Below are 21,340 nucleotides of genomic sequence, written 5' to 3'. Positions count from 1 at the left end.
ACCTTAAACTTTGTACAGTGCAGCACAGTGTTTTCTACTCAGCTGGTTCTCAACCATAATGTTATAATTATACTACTTTCTCAGAAGCATCACCCACATACTATAATTACAGTTAAAGCTAAGGCTATGTTTATGGTGTACTAAAGCAGATGGAATTGTTTCATGGTAAGCAATTCATTTACCTCTTCTGTAACAGGAACATGATTACGGAATAGTCATCAACCTAATAGTCTATGAACAACAGTTTTGGATACCAGGCAGCCAAAAAAGAAAATAAAACCCCCAAAACTCAAAACCTGATATGAGAAAGAATATAAGACACAGTTCCTAGTCTAACACCACGTAACTTCTGACTTGATAATCAAGGGTAGGTAAGATAGTAGAGGCTAGTGTGCTGGTGGCAAATGTGGAATCTCATGGGTACTATCTGTCTGTCTTGCTGTAGAGCATCAGCGAGCACCTCAAATGAATTTGCAGTATTAACATCATAGCAATATGTGTAATATGTGTGTGTGTGTATGTGTATATATATTCATTTGCAATCATACATGAGGTCACCTTCCAACCCTCTGACATTTGTGTGTGCAGATATTCACTTCACTTCCATTGAACCTCTCCCTTGCGCACTCAGCCTCTGGTCTAAAATATTTAATAAAACCTTGACATTCTTTAACTTTCCCTGCTCTAGAAACCTTACATATAGGAGAATAAGAGACAACACTGCAGGAACCCTAAATATTATTTGGTGGAAGGTGAACTGTGTGTATGTTCGTATTTTATTGAGTGTATTTTCTTTTTCTTTTCAGAGTAGGACAGGTTACAAGTCAATGCAAAAGAGCAGATGGATATGGTGTAAGTGGTACTCTACTTGGTTCTGAGAGGAGCTGAACCTTGGGCTCCTAGAAACCATTCAGCAACAGTAGGCAAACTGAGTAGTCTTTGAAATTAAATTTTCATCTTTTTTATTATAATTTTGATTTCAGCTTATTTAGGTGACTGAACCACTATGCTACATGTGAAACTCTCAGCCTCGAAGCCCTGACCCGGGATGGTAGAGCAGATGGGAGTGGGCAGGGGGCTGGCAGTACAGTATCAGCAGGGGCAGGGAGGCCATATTTAAATTCTCTGTGGGCCTGCAAATGCATGCTCTTAAGTTATGGCCTCAAAGGGAAGTAGTTAGAAAGTACAAACAAATAAAAGCCTGTATTTTGAAAATTGCAGCTGACTTTTTGGTTTGTAATTAAATTGAATCCACTGCTTTGTTTTTCCTCTCTCTCTCTTTCTCTTTTTCTTTCTTTCTTTTGTTTCTTTCAGGCTTGATGGAAAGCTAATCCAAGAGGGTAGAAGGTAAATGCTTCATGGCCACAGAATGTCGCAGTCTCTAGGGTGTTACATAATGTTGGCTATTTTATGATTTCATAAATTGCTCACACCCAAAAAGCTTGTGTGCAAGCAAATACCACCCTGCTAGATAGGAGCAGCAATGAGACCTTCAGCATGAGGTGACCACCTAGAGCAGTGCTGTAAATTCCAGCTAAGTCTTTTGTCATTTTTTGCCACTTGGAAATAAATATGTCTTTCCACATCAATTTTTCAGAACCACACACTTCTGCAAAACCCACTTAATTTCTGGTCAGCTAGGGCTCACACATGTTCTTGTTTTCTCAGTAATTCTCTAAACTTTGTTCCACAAGAGCTTTTCCACTTTCCTGAGATATGATTCTGATCACTGGTGAGGCTGCGTGGGTTCTATTGTGAATGTGAACTGTATGTATTTAGGAATGGGAGTCCATGTGTTTCATGAAGAATCATTCAATTTTCATTATGGAATTTGTAAATAAACAGAAAATAGAGAGCATAGTTTAATGAACTCCTGCATATTAATTACCCAGTTTCAATAATAACAACATTTTACCAATTTTGTTTTCTGTACTTCATCTATTTTTTTGTTTGTTTGTATGTAAGAGCAGGAAAAATTTATTGAGGGAAAGAAAGCTTCTGTCTAAAAGAGACCCTAATTTTCAACGATGTTTTATACAGCAAAGCCATATGGTGTGGCAGGTACAGAGTAGGACAAAACTGTAGGACCCAATGGAAAATTACAAGGTGGGCATGAGGTGGGGCAAAACCATGACCAACCAATAAGATTACAAGTACAGTCACCCAGGTAATATTGATTAAATGGGGGTCAAATGGGGGAACAAGTCACATAGCAAGCATGCAAGGATTTTCGGAAAGTGTGGGGTTCAGAAATATTTCCTGGAAAGGCTGGGTTAAAGCCTTAGCCCCTCCACCAAGTTGATTTAAAATATCAGTCACTGCTATTTATTCCCAGGGGAAGCACCAAAGGTATAGTAGTTTCTCTCCTTTTACAGTTCTGGCCTTCAGTGAATGTGTCTAGATTGTCCTCCATGTTGGCTCCTTGCTGTGCTGGCTCCTTGAGGGTACCCCTGTCTAACTGCCTACAAGACATCTAATTAACATACCTATCTGCAATATTCCCCCTCTGAAGAAGTACCCCTAGTTGCTGTGAGGGGGCGAAGGGCGAGTAGCCAGAGCTGTCCTCACCTTTTGCCCCCAGTCAGTTCAACTTTTCTGGGCAGAATTATCAGGAATGATGCCATGAACTCTTGTAACAGGGCACACATAATATCTTTGGAAGAGATCTGACTTTAGGCTGCTGTTATCTGAGTCATCCAGTACAGAGTATATCTAAGTATTTCATTATTCGCTGATGATCTTATTTGGATCCATTGTGTCATTAGGGTTATAAAATGGTTTTTCTAATCTTTCCAAGACTTCTGCATTTATTGACCTGGATGTATCTGAAATAGGAAGAAAAGGGCTAAAAGCGTAGGGAAAGTGGGAAGGGTAGGGGAAAGGGAATAGGGGAAAAAATAGAAGAAAATGAAAAAATGAAAATAAAGTGTTTGTAAATAGGGAGGGGGTGGAGGGGGTGAAGGGAGGGCAGGGACAAGGGGAAAAAATGAGAACCAAGACCTGTCATGTAAAGGTACAAGAACCCAATGATGAATATAACTGTACTGTATACCTAAAATGTACCAATAAACTAAAAAAATTTTACTTCACTAATTATTCTGAAATGTAATTAATTGCAAATATTTAAATTGCTTGATGTAAAATTCTTAGAATAACGAGATGCGCTGGTAACCCACCAAAAGGGACCATTTAATAAAAAGTATCATAAACTATTGATAATCATGTTCTGGTGTTTTTGTGGGGTTAGAATTATTGTGAAAATGGAAATCATGTAATCAATCTTTCCTTTTGAAAGATACTCTTTAAAATGCACACAAACACTTTAGAGACACTGAAAGGTTCTCCAATAAAAAAGTCTGCTTAGCTTTGCAAATCTCGGCATTTCCCAAGCACTGTAGAAATGGTGGGATAAATGTATGAAGAGGAGGATTCTTTGAAGGAGTATGTGGGAATAACTTGTGGATGGTACATTTCCCCCAACACAAAATTTGGAGTGGATACATTTTATTCCCCAAGGATATACTCAAATCCTAAATTCTGATACTTGTAATGTGACTTTATTTGGAAAAAGAGACTTTGGAAATATAATTAAGGTAAGAATAAAACAACAACAACAATGACAAACAAAAGGTAAGAATTTTAAGAAGAGATCATTCTAAATTTAGGGACAGGTTTTGTTACAAGATACAGAAAAGAATAAAAAATAAAAAAGGCAAAATGAAGACAGAGGCAGAGATTAGAATGATGACTCCATAAAGCAAGAAACACCATATTGGTGGCAGCCACTAGAACCCAGGAGAGTGGCATGGAACATATTTTCCTTAGAAACGCCTAAAAGAATAGTGAGGACAATCATGAGACAATCAGATCTTCCAGAACTGAGAAAATAGGTTTCTGTTGTTGTCAGCAATTTGTTACAGAAGCTATAGAAACAAACCTAATACTCTTGAGCTGTCAGTGTCTGAAGTAGAGTGCCAGCATCCCCATTTACTGAAAATATCCATAGATGATCCTGACAGTGTGCCCTTTAAGAACCACCACTTAATATCTTGCGGCTTTAAGAACTGGCTGTCTATAATGACAATCCAGTAGAATTTTAGGTTCTTCCTGTGGTTTTAGAGCCACCAACAAAGCACCACCCCTACCATTTATCTCCAAGTTTCTGTTTTAAAAGAAAGTGGTCCCAACAAAAATATTTTCTCCCAGATTATTCTGTTCAACTGAAAACACTTCATTTACTTTTTCCTTGATTGTTTTCTCTTTAACAGCTTCACCTCCATGGATATCTTTTTGATATGCTTCTTCCCTTTCAGTTTTTAATTCTCCAAGTGCAGCAAGGGATGTCTTTGTCATTCCATCAATAATTAATAACTAACAAATAAGGCACTTGCTCATAAATATCTCAGCAAGCAGTAGCTTTCAGGACAGAAAGGAGTTGATTATTCTGGTTTTTCAGGTCTAAGAGCTTCTCATATTGTGGCTTATCCTATCCTAGAAAGTTGTTCAGTAAAGTTTAAGCAAGATTATTTAGTAAAGAAAACTAAATTTTGGAGAACTTTCCAGAGGTAAATTTTACATAATTCCAAAATTTTCCCCTAGCTGATATTTTACTCAAGAACCTGTAGGGTGAAAGGTACAAGAGGAGGTAGCACAATAATGAAGGTGGGATGAGATAGGCAGGGAATATTCATCCCTATTATGTAGTAGCAGAGTTCTGATTAGAGCTACTGACCTACCACTTCCAGTCACTCACAGCTATCCTGGGCACTTAACTGCAAGCTAATATATCCCTTATGCCATTGTTGAAAGTGATCCAGAAAAGCTTCTTATACCTTAACCTCTGAAGCAAAATCAAATTTTGACTTAGAAATTTTAACTTAGAAATTCAAATTTTAACTTAGGAGCTGATAAATGTACACATAAAAGAATCTAACCAGTACAGTTTGGATATCTGTTATCTGAAATACTTTGAACCAGAAGTATCTTGGACTTTATTTTTTTCAAATTTTGGAATATATGCATATGTTTAATAAGATAACCTAGGGATAAGATCCAAGACTAAACATGAAATTTACTTAATTTTTCATACACATCTAATATACATAGCCTAAATGTAATTTTATTCAATATTTTTTAGCATAGCTATGTTTTGATCATGACCCATTAAATGAAGTAGGTATGGAATTTTCCAATTATGCTATCATATCAGCACTCAGCTTCAGATTTTGGAATGTTTTGGACTTTCACAGAAAGCACACTCAACTTGTGTAACAGTACATGATTATTGACAAATGCCTCATCCAGCCAGTAAATGTTCTAAAACCTTGGGGAAATGAACTGTGGACTGAGTTCAGTTCAGTTCAGGTAAAGTTTCCCTTTTGGAAAAGTAGAGAAAGTTTGTTTTACTGGCATAGCTTTTAGTTATCTGTACAGCCTCATCTCTTTTATATCTAAAGACAGTTTTTAGCAGGGAAGGGAGAAAGTACCAGGTGCTAAATACTGTGATAAACATTTGATTTAATATTGTCTAAGAGCTGCCACGAGGGAAGACTTTGGAGCCATAAAACCACCCCAGGCTGCCCTTTCCTCCTGCACCCGCTGTTGGCTTTGAGGGTCTGTCTTTCTGGGCCTATGCCTCGTCTCAGACTGGTTGTCCTGAGTTTAGTGAGTCTCTCAGGCCTCCTGTTTTAAAACTCCCTCCTTTTCTACCTGCAAAGAGTGAAGTTAATCTTTCAAACAGACTAAGGTGTTAAAAACAGCATGAAAACAAGGCATCTTAAACTAGGATCTCCCAGGATACAATATTAAATTCTTGACAGAAATAAATGGCAATTAAGACATACCCATAACATTAAACATTAAATAGAATTTTCTCTAAACTAGGCCATACAGGCATTTTCTGAGGTCTGTGAAATTTTATAATTTCTTTGAAAACTATGCTATCAATAATAAGATATGATACACTAGATGCAGGGTCTTTCCTATCCTCGCAGAAATCATGAACTTAAATAGATAATAAACTTGGCAAATTAAGGGCAAGGGTAAATAGGGTCCTTGCAGTAACCAGGCAATTACAATTCTTTGAGGAGTAATAACAGTAATCATTCTGCAGATTGAACTTCCCTAATCCAAAAATATGATACTCAAAAAGTTTCAGAGTTTGTAGCATTTCGAATTTTCAATCTTCCAGTTAGGGAAGTTCAGTTGGCAAAATCTATGCAAATATTCCAAAATCTGAAAACCTTGCGAAATCTGCAATACTATGGTCCCAAGTGTTTCGGATAAGTGGTGCTCATCCTATAGTAGTAGCAGTAGTAATAACAGCAGTGAAGGTCGTAAAACACCTGACATTTATCCCACATTTGTTTTGTTTCAGAAGCTTTCCTGTATACCCATTTGCTCCTCATAATGACTCGTTGAGATAGATGTTGACATTTTCATTGATGGGTGGATGAAATAAAGCTCATGTCACATTAGCATGTGAGACAGTTCAGTCTCCAGCTCCACTAACTGCATGCAAGATGTGGGTCCAACTGAAACCAACAACAGAACTTGCTACAACTACTGCTTTCCGGTAAGGCTCAGCACCTCTAAGACTTTTGTAGGAACTTTTTGTTTGTTTTCCTTTCATAAGAAAGAAAACAAAGAGAAAATGCATCCACTACTGTCAGATTTGAGAGGAGTTATGTTACTTAATCTGTGTAGTTTTAGTGTTGGGAGAAAATACCAAATTTGACCACCATGAAATCTATGCTAGTACCTTTCTCCCCATTTCACCTCTCCATTAGCTCCCAGGTAATTTCCAGAACTCAGCATGGTATTCATTTAACAAACCTTACATTTTCATTTTGTGCAAGGCACTGACTAAATCATGAGGAGGGGAATGGGATATAAAGATGAGGAAAATCTCAGTCTCTGCTCTCAAAAGAAAGAAAATGTGTAGACAAGCCATTTGTGTTCAATGCAAGAGAGGCACAGTTTCCAAAGATTTTAGGATTCACAGAAAGGAAAACTTCTGTCAGCAAAAACAGTGTTGGTGGTTTCTTCATCTAGCTGAAAACCTGTGTGTTTTGTGTGGTGTGGCAGAATTTCACATTGACAAATTCATGAATCCACATGCCCTGATAACAGAGAACACAAATGGAGTTGTCACACATACTTGCATTTATAATAATTAAAATTTGAGGTTTTAAAATTATATTTATTAAGGAACATCAAGAGAGAAAAAAAGAAAAACATAGGCTGCTTTTCCATGACACATAAAACGCCAAAAGATATCTTGCCACAGTAAAGACATGAATGACACATGAGAATACCCCAAGGGCTCGGGATAACTTTTGAATATACATCTGCTATGATGCTGTGAGGTTTTAGATTTGTAAGATTTATAGTGCACAATTTCCTAAAAGAAAGTTCTTAAATCTATATTCTTTTCTTTTTTTTCTTTGAGTTTATTGGTACTTTTCAAGTATATAGTACAGTTACATTTATCATTGGGATCGTGTACCTTTACATGACAGATCTTGGTTCTCATTTTTTCCCCATACCCCTGCCCTCCCTTCACTCTTTAAATCTATATTCTTTAGCATATATTTAGTAGTTGCAATTTATAGAAGATCTACAGACCTGCAAAGTCAGGTTTTCCCTGAAACAGGAGCTTTGTGTTGTACTGACTTTTCATGAAATAAATATGCCATAATGATGGTTCATCTCAGACAGCCAGTTGCAAGAAATCGCCTATGGAATCCATCACCAAACATTCATGTGCTCAGCTTTCATGTGCTGGAATAACTTTAACAGCGATGAATGAAATTTCTATATGTCCATGACCGATTAGCAGGTACAGTTAATCCTTTCCTCACTATACAGTTTATTGCAGAAGACTTTGACAATGAAACAAACTAGTAGAATGAATCCTGTATTTTCATTAATGATAATTTCTAAACTGAAGGTAATTTTCTTCAGGAGACTAAACAGTACGTATACTTGAATACATTGTTAAAGCCATAAATCTTTTTTACATTTGACGTGTAGTCTGCTTTCTATATAGATTAACTTGTATAAAAGTCAGGGCACATCTACAGAAGATTAAAAATATTTTATTTGAGTAAGGGGAAAAAAATGAGAATCAAGACTTGTCATGTGGAGGTACAAGATCCCAACAATGAATGTAACTGTACTGTATCCCTAAAATGTGCCAATAAACTCAATTAAAGCTGAAAAAAATATTTTATTTGTACACAAGTGTATATTATCTAGAAAGACTATGCATCCAAGTAGGCACTCTGTGGATGAAGGCCCCCTCTGGAATGACAGCTTCATATGTCCTGTTCCAGTGAGAGGCTCCTATGTGCAGAAGCTGGGGTTCTCTTGAGTTCAAAGATTAAAGAGTTGTTTTTAAAACCGCGGGGCTAAGCAGCAAATCAGCAGGCTGCAGGCAAGCACTCAAAGGTCACAACTAACTCTTGGATGCTAGCCTTCTGGAGTCACCAAAAAGTGTTTACCACCCAATGGGGTCACCCAGGGTGAAGGAATGTTTGTCTTGGATTTCATCCTTTAAAAAAATGTGTGTTGTACTCTGGCAGAGAAACCATGCTAGGAATCAGTATATACAATATTCACAGGCACACTGGAATTTTTAAGGAGAACTTTACTCATCCTTTTCAGACTTAAAAAATATACTCACTTTGAAGATTAAGGCTTTCTTGTTTTCTTGTTGTTTGGTTTCCAAAAGAGGTGCAAAAGCTGGCTAAATATGTTTGCCATTTAAAAGGATCACCATTCCAGAGCTTTAATAACAGCAAGTTTAGCATGTGCACAGAAAAGAAAAGGTTGCTTGTAAATAAGCAATAAATATCTATTTACCACAGATTATGGCTCAACAGACTATTGGAAGTTAAGGGAGAAAAAAAAGTGAAGACATAACATTTATCTTACAAAGAATCTTTATTTCCAAACAATAACAAGGCTGTGTAGATTAAGGCACAAAGATGTATGAAACTAATCACAATGATTATCTGCATATTTCAGGCTGGAAAACAGTCACTGCAGTCTGTATTTGAGATAAGTTAACATGGCTGCTTTGTTTGAATTACTGCTATACATTACCTACACTTCTTTTTGCCTATGTAAGGAAAGATACATAGCACTGCACTGACATTTTTGTTGCTTTCTGTTTGGTGTGTTGAGAGACCTCTTTAAATTGGCTTCTCCTTACCTCGATTTTCCTTGTACAGAGTCCATAATTCTACTTGCAGGGCTCCTATATTCTAAGAAGTAAGGAAGAGGGATAAATAATATTCCTGGAATGTTTGGCATCATCTGGAGATTAGTGCTGCATGTGAGTCAGGAGGGCTTACCATTTGTATGGGTGCAAGGAAAAAGCCAACATAAACAGCTTCCTTAAAAGGGATCGCCACAATCTGTGTTTACTTACTGAATCATTTGCTGAATCCTTTATAAATAAGTCGACTGTGAAGAATTTGAAACCAGCACCAGTGTTAGAACTATCAGTTCTGCTTCCTAACACATGTCCAAAGCTCAAATTCCTTGTAACAAAGAAATGCTGCACATTCACTCTAAGGCCCCATCCCTTCAAAGGCACACTTGCCTTATGTTGAGCTTCTTTCAACTCTGCTGTCAAGTAGTATGACTTAATGTTGAAACTATCTGCTACATAAGAGTTCTCAAAACTGAGAGAGCTGTTCAGCAGTTATGGGGGCAGTGATAGGCTGCAGCCAGGTGCAGGGCTACTAACTAGCTATTTCTGTGCAAGTGAAAGGGCCAATAAGACGTAAAAAGGATGCCATATGGTAGTCTGCAATATGTCCCAAAATTAACCTATGACATTCATTCTATAACTGAAATTCAGGTTTGTTGGAAGGGTTTTAGGAAAGACTAAATATTTATACTCAGCAATGGACAAGAAAAATTTCCATTTCTGCATATCTTTTATATCTTTATCCTTCATCTTTTTTTTTTTTCTTTTCCTTTTTACTGGGAATCAAATCCAGGACTTTGAGCTCGCCAGCCCAGGTGTGGCACCACTGAGCACATCCCCAGCCTTATCCTTCATCTTTAATAAATGACTACTGATCTACATGGATGAAACTTAGTTGTAGCCAAAGAGTACTTAAGATGTTAGAGTAAGAGTAGCTTCCTTTTTTGGAGGGGAGTGCAAAATTCAACAACTATTAATTAAGTACTGTAGAATATAAGGAGTTATAGCGCCTAGATTAGGGTTAGTACAGTTTATTAATGGGGGCAGAAAACATACAAAAATCTATACACATTAGGTTGAATCAAATGATATAATGACTTTATAATTTAAAATACAGTTAAATTATGTGTAATTTCATAAGTTAAGTATATGTAATTTCATAATTTCAATACAATACACATTAGAATAAAACAAAAGATATGAGAAAATACAATAAACGCCATGGAAGCTTACAATGGGGCCATTTACTACTTTACTTGAAATATATCAACATTTGTAATTCTCACAACTATCTTATGTATAGCTATTATTAGTATTTCTATTTTAGGGATCAAATAAAGCACGATGGAGAAGTCATAAAATTTAGATAAGATCATGCAGGAGGTATTCAATAGAATTGGGACTAAAAGTAAAGCTGTCCATTCCAGTGGCCGAGTTCTTAAACCACTGTGCTATAATATCTTTTCCATAGAGTGAGAAAGAGCTACAGAGATTCCAGAGAGGAAGCACGTATCCGCTTGGGGGAACTGGGATAATTCTATGGATACAGTGAATTGTGAACACGCCTTAAAGGACAAAATTCCCTGAAGATTGTCTCCACCTGGGAAGAAAGAGGAGGGAACAAATGGCCAGGAAGATATAATAAGGTAAAAATACAGGAAACATAAATGGGGGGTGCATTGCATACAAAGGAGATGGGAAAGAACCAAAGTCCATGTTGTAGAATTTCTTGAATGTCTAGGAGATGAATTTGTTTGTAGTTTAGAAAACAGTGGTGAGCCATTGAAAGTGACTATATAGAAGAATCACTGAATTAGAAGTAGGCAGGAATTAATCTGGAAGCAGAGTAGGGTGGCTTGGAAAAGGGAAAAATAGAAGGTAGGAAGAAAAATTAGGAGGCTAAGAGTCCAGTTAAGAACATGTAAGGTCCACATAAAGACCTGAACAAGCAAGATGGTGTTTACTATATTAAAGTTTTGTCTTGTAAAAGTGTTTATAAAATGTGAAAAGTGAAACTAATTCACAGTTGTGAGGAAAATTATTCATGAACTTCTAAAAATTTGAAGTAATTCATTTGCAGTGTCCATTTATTTATTTTTTATTCAGTAAGTTTAGTGGTACAATTTAGATATACAATATAATGACATTCATCATTGGAAATTTATACTTTTATATGACATATAGTGGTTCCTATTTTTTCCCATTCCCCTGCACTCCCTTCAACTCCTATACCCCTCCCTATTTACAAAGACTTTGTTTCCACTTTTTCTTTTCTCATATTTTTTCCTTTCTCTTTCTTCCTTTTCCCTACCCCTTCCACTTCTTCTTCCCTTTTGGATCTTTTATTTCTATTCATGATTGTCCATCTATTTTGAAAATCTTTTGGAGTTCTTTCAAAACTTAATTTTTATCTTAATCATTAATGTTTATATACATAGTGCTTGTTTTCTTAAAATCTTAGACTAACTTATGGTTTAGGGGCAGTCAATGATATATATATGTATACACACACACACACACACACACATATATATGTATATACATTTGTCAATGATATTTTAATATTTTGCTCCACTTCCAGTTGGATATTTAATTCAAGGTAGAAATGCCACTGATCAAAAAATTTGTTTTTTTCTAATACATGAAAATTTCAGAAAAAGTAATGACCTTTTTAAAACAAGAGGAAGATAACCCTCAGAGAGATGTGCAATAATCTGAAAATTTTGCTTTTAATAAAATATTATATATTTGGCCCAAATGTTCATAAAAATCTCTGAAAGGGATTTTATTTTATTTTTCTTTTATAGGGCTTTGTTTTGAACTTGAGAATTTAAAAAAAATACAAGTAGGAAAGGTATAAATAATAGAGTATTGTCAGCCTATTTCACATGTAAAATTAACTCTCTAGGGATAATGTGAGGCTCTTGATGTCAGAGCAGTATTTTAGTTTCTCAGGATGGAGACCCTAATGTTGGGTGCACAGCACAGAAAAGGATTTGAAATACAGTGACAATGTAACAGTGACACAGGGAGGTAGTGTGAGCATCTGGGTCTGTCACATCTGGATGAGATGCTTCTGTGATAAGGTGGCTCACGTCAAGCACATGGCCTGTGGCAGGTGTGTCCTGGTCCAGAAAACCCCACAGCAGGATTTAATTCATCCAGTTATTCCTGGGACAGAGAGCAGGTGATTTCTGATAAGAAAATGTAGAAAGATAAGGTCTTTCCTTGTGTAAGGATGTCATGTCTGTGAGTCTCCATTATGTGAATGACAAGTAGTTAATCTTCTTATCACAAAGACAGAAAACCACAACATGCCAAGTGACTGGTAGGAAGCTATTCAACACATCTGCCTTATCTAGATGTTGTACTTCAACAAGACAAGATGGTTAAGCACCTCAGACTCTGGAGAAAGCATAATACCCTTTTTCCCTAAAACAAGACCTACCCAGAAACGAGTTCTAGCATGATGTCTCCTCTAAAATCATGCTGGAATTTGTTTTCTGGGTAGGTCTTATTTTGGGGGAAATACGATACCATTTGAGGGAAAAGTAGAAGGCACTATCTTGTGTGGCAGATGGTTCCTATATAATTTGTACACTATTAGTAAAACATCTTTAATTAGTCCCTCCTCATTTCTTTACAGTAAGAAAAATTAAAGGTCATTTTACTTATTGAATGAGGCTTTAGAATATACTAGCTAGCATAACCCAAAGATAATCAAACAACTACCCATTTTTTTGTATGTTTGTTTGTTTAGCAATCCTTCATGTTACTTAGAAGCAGATTAACATGTCAGATTCTTCTAAGTCAGGCAGATTGTACAGTTTGTGGTCTGACACAAATAACAAGTGGATGACATTTGTTAAAAATAGCATCAGCTATTATTTGGGTCACTTCCAAGGAAATAATGTTTAAATCTCACATTAGAAATGTACTCTGCAATTGAGTCATAAAATCCAAATTATGGTTTTATGACACTAGAATTACCCACAAAACAGCAATAGCTTAAGCTCAACTGGCACACTGTCTTCCCTTTCTTTACTGCATAATAAGGACTCTAACGCATACTTCAACTGGTTAACAAAAATCTATCCTTAAAATTTAAATAAAGAAGTTCCTATCTGAGATCAGTGATTTTTAGGTGATGTAAGGAATTTAGAAAGAGCACAAATGTAGGTTTTAAATTAAAGTTGAATGGGGCTGGGGATTTAGCTCAGTGTTTCTGGAGCCTGACTTGAAAGTGCCAGGACCTGAGTTCGATCCCAAGTACCCCCCCCAAAAAAAAATTAAAGTTGAATGCAATAAATTCATTCATGCAGCCCACCCAATCCAGTGAGTTCAGCATACAGTGCCAACATGCACATGAAAATGTGAAAACTGCAGGCAAAATTCCATGGAAGCACAGAAGACAAAAATCATTTTGGGCCTAAAGGATTCGGGGAAGCTTCCCTAAGATCCACTTGTTTGAGTTCAGTCTTATGGATGATGTGGAGATTGTTGAAGAGCAAGAAGGGGAGATGTGATGTCATTCCAAAGAGAAGAGACAGCTATATGAAGGCAGAATTTTGAAAGATACAACAACCTGGAAGGGTAAGTTTAGCTTTCTGCCAATATAATCATTAGATAAATACCTCAAAATAATAATAGTAATGATTTGAAAATGTTTTGAAAAGAGACAGTTGCCTAAATTCAACAACTGTTGATCTATAATAATAAAATCATTTCTTCTTTTTTCCCTCCATTAATTTGGTCTTACTTCACCTCCCACCATAAGCAAAATAGATAAGAAATAGACTTGTAAAAAATTGAAAAATAAATCCTGAAAATATTATTGTTGTTTGCCTTATTTATTTTAGTGACTTAGTTATCAATCCCAAAGGAAACAAGAAAAGAAAGTACTTTAGAGCATGGAAAAATAACACCGAAGACTGCAACATGACTGAAATTCTTACTTGTTTCCAGGCTTGCATTAACTCTCTGCAGACTTGGGGGCGCTCTGTCAGGAGTAGCTGCTGTGGCTGGAAGAAGAAGAAAAGAACTGGTCATCTCTGTGAAAATAATGATCTGACATGATCCTGTTACAGCATCATTTTCAGATGATAAAATTTGACTTGCTCTCTTGCAATACCCTCATTTTAAAAATTAAAGTTGCACCTAATCACTAAAAAGAACTAAAAAAAAAAATCTGAGCAAATGGAAACCTTTGGGTCTTCATTACCTCTGATCTCATGCCTACATACAGTAGGGAACAATGAAAAAAATGCCTTCCTTTATAGTTTAAATTCAAACTTGATTATTACAAAAATGAGATGAAACATAAATTCTTTTTAAAAAGCAGTATAAAGTGCTTGCTTCGGCAGCACATATATTACAAAGTAGCATAAAAACAGTTCAGTCCAAAAACAGAAAACTCACTGTATTTTCAGAAATATGTGAACAATCCTGGGAATAGGAAAGGAATGAGGGGAAAACAAATGTTGGACAAGAGAGACACAGAACTTTCTAATGGAGGATGGGGCAAGAAGTTATCTATTTCAAAACCAGCTGCAGTTTCATTGATGCCAGTAGCAAGTTGCATCCAAGACAGACAAAAGTGGAAAACAACCAATGTAGTTCCATTCCACCAGGGTTGCTTTGCAAGTATCTCAGCTACAAAAGCATGTTCCTGTTGTCTGGGCTTGGGGAGAATGTTGTTCCTCTATGTTCCCTCTGGGTTTTATTTAGGGCTGCACTTGTGGTCCAGGCTCACAACAATCATGAAGTGTTTCCTCAAGGGTAATAAAGCTACTACTTGTGAAATATATATTTGGTCTTTCCAGCTATACAAGCTCCTAAATACTTGGAAACTCTTGAGTGATGAGTGTAGTTTTGTATTCTAGTGAGTTGTTTGGTGGCTGGTGGCTTTCTTTCGTAGGATGGGGATACACTGGACCAAAACCAAGACTTGATCACAAGTCCATGATCAGTATAGGCAATGTATGGACTTAGCAAGGTCCTGTCTCAAAAAAATTAAATAAGTAAATATTAAATAAATAAATAAAGGAAGGGACTGGGGATGTAGCTCAGTGGAAAAGCTCTGGTTTCAGTCCCAGTATGATATACTGAAAAAAGCAAACAGAATACATATTTTCCTAGAGTAAACAATGTATTACATATCAGTTTTAGGTTGACCAGAAAGCAAAGCTGCATTTGTAACAATGTTAACAATGCCTTCAACTCTACTTGTTGCCTGGGTACTCTCTAAGGCTTTATTATTACCATTAACAGGTTGAATAATCCCTGTCACCATCACTAATTGCTGGCTGCAACTCAAAGAACATTTTGTTTCATTCTCCTTTTCTCCAAGAAGAACACTGGAATATTACTTTTATAAAGTTTTAATAAGTTTATATAACTTCTAAGTGTGAAAGGACTTGTTTCACTGACAAATATACTCTTGAGAAAGTTCTGATAATTCAAAGAAAAGAGATTAAATTCATAGAAACAATAATAAAGAGTGGAAGGACACTTTTGGAGGTGATGGCCAGGCTTATGGCATAGAGTGAGGTGATGATTCCGGGAATGTATACTTATATTCAAACTCATGATTTGTATGCATTAAACACATACAGCCTGTTGTATGTCAGTTATAATTTGATAAAATGGTTTCAAAATAAGTTAAACATGGTGACACAAATATACGTGTTATTTTGGTCAAAATTATCCAGTAAGTTTGTTTAAAATTTTGGCTTGAATCTAAGAAAACTAACAGACAGCACTATCCAGGCTTAAGATCAGCAGTAAAGTGGACACGTTTTTTGCAGAGCAATGATTGAAATGGAATGTAAGGGTCAGTTCTGAGACCCCCAGGACAGAGCTGAGCCAAACATCTAGTTTGGAAATTCTTGGGAAGCCCTGGACTCCCTGCCTCTTTGCAAACTAGGATTTTGTTTTCCTTGCAGACATCCGGTGCTTTCCCCTTATTGCACATTTGGTGATAGTTTCATGAAGCAAAAAGCCTTACTCAGCCAGCATGCTCTACAATACATGATGAATCAATACATAAAAGGAACAAAATGGCATCCTTGTCGAAAGGCCACAGATTTATGCCAGTGCTGAGCGGATGCTGGTTACAGAAGTAAAGCACGTTGAACAAAACTGTGCTGTCTTAGCAAATGGAAGTGTCAGCTCAGTCATCAATTTTAATTACTGTCAAAGCCATGTACCTAAAGCCTAAAGTGCTGACCAGGAAAAGAGAAGCAAATAAAGCACATAAGCAGAGAATCAGAGCTCCAACAGTAACAAAAATTAATGAGACCATCACAAACTGTGGTCTGAAGGTAATGATCTGCAGGGATCAGATTCATTATTTATTTCCAACAGATCAGTAACATGGTCCTATAGGGCCTTGTAAGTTCTGGGGCTATAAAATAAATTAGCTGCAGCCTTTGGGAGCCTACAGCTTTAGGCAGAGATCTATAAAAGAAGTGGTCAAGCATTGGAAGTTCAATGGAGTGGCCTTCAAGAAATCAGGACAAGCTTTCTGGGAAAGGTGACTCCTTGAAATAAGTGCTAAATCTTGAGTAAACAAGTGATGAAGAAGAGAGAAGGCAGTGGGAGCCAAGGCAGACACTATGTAAAGGCACTGAGGATATGCAAAGAGCTGTGATCTGCTGGTGGTGGATGGCTCTTGAGTCAGGATGTGCTAAGTTGAAGTCAGAGACACTGGGGAGGTCCTTGCAAAGGAATTTAATTTTGTTTCTGCAAAATTAGTAATCTGCCACTCTTTTGAGATGTGGCTCCTCTCAGTGGATTTGCCCAACAACAAGGTCCTATATCTAGAACTAACTACAATCTAAGCTTTTTTACACTCAGATTATACTCAACTGTCTGGATATATATATCTGTACCTCCGCTTCTCTGTCTGTAAATTGGAACATATATATGTATATATATATATATATATGTACAAATATGTATAAACACACACACACACACACACACACACATATATATATGGTTTAAGTCAGCTAGTACATGCAGATCATTTAGTTTACAATATAAGTGGTTTATGAGTATTGGATATTCTTATTGTTATTATTATTTTTATTTTTGTTAGGCAGCCACTATTCGGACAGTAGGGTTATATCTTTTCCCATGGAAAAGTTGGTGACACTTTTACATCGGATATTGTGGGCTTGGGTTATTGCACTTAGGAGAACAAGATGCTGTGATAAACCAGCAAGACCCTGGCTACTTAGATCCTCCCTGTTAGGCTGTACATAGGCAATGGGTTCTGTTTCTGTCAGCGACTCTGGAGTAAGAATTGCAAATCTAGTTATATAAAACATTTAGCCAGAGATTAAATACAGTCACTTCAAATTCTCTACCATATTATTAACGCCATGAGAGTAGGAGGATCAATGATCTGGCAAGTATTGCAATTTACCAGTGGTGTGGCAGAGGCATTTAGAACCTGAATAGACAGTGCAAACACAAGTCAGTGAAACATACTACTATATATGGCAACCATTCTACACAAATACAGGAAATGATGTGTGTAAAGTGCCTCACATGCATGGCATCTGCCATAAAATAAGCGTAGGGAAATGTTAACCATTGCCATTGTTATTTTATGGTTAAGACTGATAATACTTATGTCATCATTGCCATGGAATGTTTATTTCCAGGCTTCCTCTGAAAGGTTGTACTTCGTCCCTTAGGCAGCTGCACTGCCTTCCATCCAGCAGCCATGGGTTTCATCTTGTATCACTGATCGTAATTGCTTATTTTTCTTTGCCCTGTGGTGCCCACTGAGTTCCTTGTGAAGATATTATCAATTTAATTTTTTGTAATCTGCAATGAGCATGGAGGATGGTACCTAGTAGAATAATAAAGTTTGCTAAATAAATGAGGCAGATGAAGATGAACTACAAATTCTTAAATTTTGACTTTTGGGCTATAAAAAAGTCAAATAAAAATAGTTTATTGTCAGCAAAGCATCTCTCCCCTTGAAAATCTCATTTGTTAATTTTTTTCCTGATTTTTTGAAGTCTATTTGTCCTTGTTCATTTTTCTACAAATTTCCCTGCTCAGATATCAACCTCTAAAGCTCTGACCAGATCCACCTCTGCCTTCCTATCCCTGCTTTCTGTCAAACTACAATCTCCATTGCCAAAGTCTGTATCCCTCCCCAGTCTGCTCCTGGGAAGGTTCAACTTCAGACTCATTGTTGGCCACACTAATGCTGTACTCAGACCATCCTGCTGCCACTGAAGGGCCTGGTCTGGCAGAAAAGTGAAGAAATGTGCATGCAGTATTTAAATTCTGTATTTGTTGCATGCATAATATGTACCAGGTATTATACTAATCATAGTTTATGGATTTTCTATTTTTCACCCTCCCAACAGTATTCTAAAGTGGTATTATTATTAGTGTAAAGGATTCAAAGTTAACTCGTCTAAGGGCCAGGCCAATCTGTATGTTAATAAGGTCCTGTGAACCTGCCTGCTTACTTTTCCCTTCATGCCCCTACTTGCCAGGTGACTCTTCTGACATGGTACACTTGGGAAACTCCATTATACTTTCTTGTTCTACTTAGAGCACTGTACCTTCTCCAGGGCTCCATTCTTAGGGCTGCCTCACTATTCTCCCATGGCTGCTATTCATTAGGAGATGCTTGATAAATCAACACAGAGATTTATTCAGATGATGCAGATGCACATATTCTAGAAAGAATATTGGTGGAGCCGGATTACTGAGGCTTTGGGCAGAAACAACCTTCCGGCAGGAGTCAGTCTGTGAGGAAGAGGTAAGACACATGACACCCTCAAAGCCTGGGCTCCTCCTTTCACTCAGTCATAGGTCATATTACTCAGCCAATCCTTGTGGCCTGAAGTTGTCCTCTTGGTTATGAGGACCCCTTAGTACCCTAAGTCAAGGGAATGTTTTAAGTGGTACCTGTCTTTTGGGGCTCATTAGATAACTGAATTTCCACCCACAGTTTATCCTGAGCTAAAGCCTATTATCTCATTGACACTAACTCTTGGCAACTCTAAAGAAGCCTATGTAATCTGAACAGGAAATCTCTGAGCCTTTCAAAGGGACAGCTTTGCCTCCTCAGTCTCCATGAAGGAGTGTGTTTCTTGCATACTTCAATGATAAATCATAGAGTGCATTATGTGAGAAAGAGAATTTATACAAAGAAACAAAAAGGAACCATAAATTGATGCTGGATGGTGGTTTCAAGCACTTTTTAAGGATAGAAGAAGGGCTCGATAGACAAACGATACATAACAAGGTTTAGGAGAAACCAACGTGTGAAAAGAAGCACATACTCATGATTAAATAAGTTTAGAACAGCCATATTTTGCTGTATATGTATTTTGAAAGTAGCTCAAGGCAACCACAGTCAATGTGTGTGAGAGATTATGAAGACTTTTATTCTCATAGGCCATGTCTTTGGCTTAGGAGAATAAATGCAGAAGTTTCTTAATAACTTCAAGTTTTTCATATCACTTTCCTGTCTGGCAGTGCTCAGCTTGATGAGCCTTTATACAAACATCCTCCTGACATAAGCTTATGCATGCACTGAGGACATCTGTTTGCAATTAAAGACAGATAGTGGAACCTGACTTTTCAAATGTAGTCTTATGTGTTGCAAGGCCAGTTAAAAGTGGAATGACTTTTGGAAAATACATTCAAGGTGGCATTTATTGTGAGTAGCAACGGGAGCCTTAATATGAATGCTAGGTCTTAGCTGACCTGCATCTCCCTCCTACAAAACTTCTCAGAAGTTCCTCTGGCTTTCTCTTCCTCCTGTTACAATGCAGTGAAACATCCTGACTGGCTGGCTGACCTCAAAAGCTGTTTTTCATTATGGAGATCATAGTGAGTGCCAACACCATAAGCAGTAAGCAAGTTCTCTATGACACGTGATAGCAGGAGCCCAGATTAATCACAGCAACACTAAAAAGATCAAAGAGAACCTTGGGTTGGCATTGGGCCAAGATCAATCAGGGGAGGGCCAGATTGGAAGGGCAGACCAAGGGACTATGAGGTCAGGTCAACTGTGGAGAAAGACAGAAGCATCTTTTTCCTTATAATGTTGTTTCAGATGCTTTTAATACCTTTGAACTTACTGACAAAATCGGTTGATTTAAGTAAATCTAGAGCTCCAATGGTGACTCATGGATGGTGTGCTGGAGCTGTATTTTCAGTGACATCACATCATTAACTCGAAATCAGCCATTGCAGGAATATTTAATTTGCAAATATTGGCAAATGCTGCAAATCAAGGCCCTCTACCATATGACCACGTGGAAATTCCATCTTCCTTTCAAGGCCAGTTTGCCTTCTCCCTCATTTCTCCCAGCTGGAATACATGTCACCATTGTTCATGCTTCCATAACACTTAAAAAAATCTGGGCCATGGCATATGTCATTACTAGACTTATATCTTAGTTATCTGATTTTCCAGTGAATAGTAAACTGAAGTTGAAGACAAAGATCTTGTGCTCTTTTTGGTCCACTATAGCAGTTCTACATTTTTTTCAACATAGTAAGTACTCAGGACATATTGTGAAGTAAATAAATATCTGTTTCAAGAAAAATTAGGAGGCATTATACCTTTATGTTATTATTTTATCAGACATTTTATGGTTTCTGGATTTTTCACTTTTCACAAAAGGAAAAGCATAAATAATACAAAGCATATCATCAAATTCTACAAGTTGGGACTAGGAAGACTCAAACCTGAGTGTATTTTAAGTAGTTTTCATAATATTTATCCCCCTCCTAATATCTGGTAACAGAACAAAATAGTAACAATAGGTTCTTTAATTTTCTCTACTTCTTTCTTTCACTTGGATGGATACATTTTCCTGGTTTGTGTACAGCAGCGAACTTGACTTTTAGTACTTAGATGTGGTCCTTGTTATTTGTTGGGCTGACATTGGCAGAAGTAAGTGTCCTAAGAAAGCATATGCTCTGGTAAAGGTTTTAAGGTGTGTTCTTTCCCCTCTGAGCAAAGATAACCTTCATAAACATGTTGGTCTGGGTTTCTGCCACTCTTCCTTCCTGGACTCGTGTGTGTGTGTATGTGTGTGTGTGTGTGTGTGTGTGTGTGTGTGTGTGTGT

The 21,340-nt window shown here is 37.1% G+C and overlaps 1 protein-coding gene across 6 annotated transcripts in view; it reads right to left on the bottom strand.

Annotated features, from left to right (window-relative positions):
• The window catches only part of Ghr (growth hormone receptor), a 239,236-nt gene that overhangs the window by 55,529 nt on the left and 162,367 nt on the right, over nucleotides 1–21,340 (bottom strand). For all 6 annotated transcript variants that reach the window (XM_019208905.1, XM_019208906.2, XM_019208904.2 and 3 more), the window contains exon 3: nucleotides 14,176–14,241. In XM_019208905.1, the coding sequence (XP_019064450.1) occupies nucleotides 14,176–14,241 (66 nt within the window). The remainder of the gene's footprint in view (nucleotides 1–14,175; nucleotides 14,242–21,340) is intronic.

The sequence above is a fragment of the Fukomys damarensis genome, unplaced genomic scaffold (assembly GCF_012274545.1).
Source record: "Fukomys damarensis isolate Sample0158 unplaced genomic scaffold, DMR_v1.0_HiC HiC_scaffold_1, whole genome shotgun sequence".
NCBI lineage: Eukaryota > Metazoa > Chordata > Mammalia > Rodentia > Bathyergidae > Fukomys > Fukomys damarensis.
This window is presented reverse-complemented; position numbering and strand designations above follow the sequence as displayed.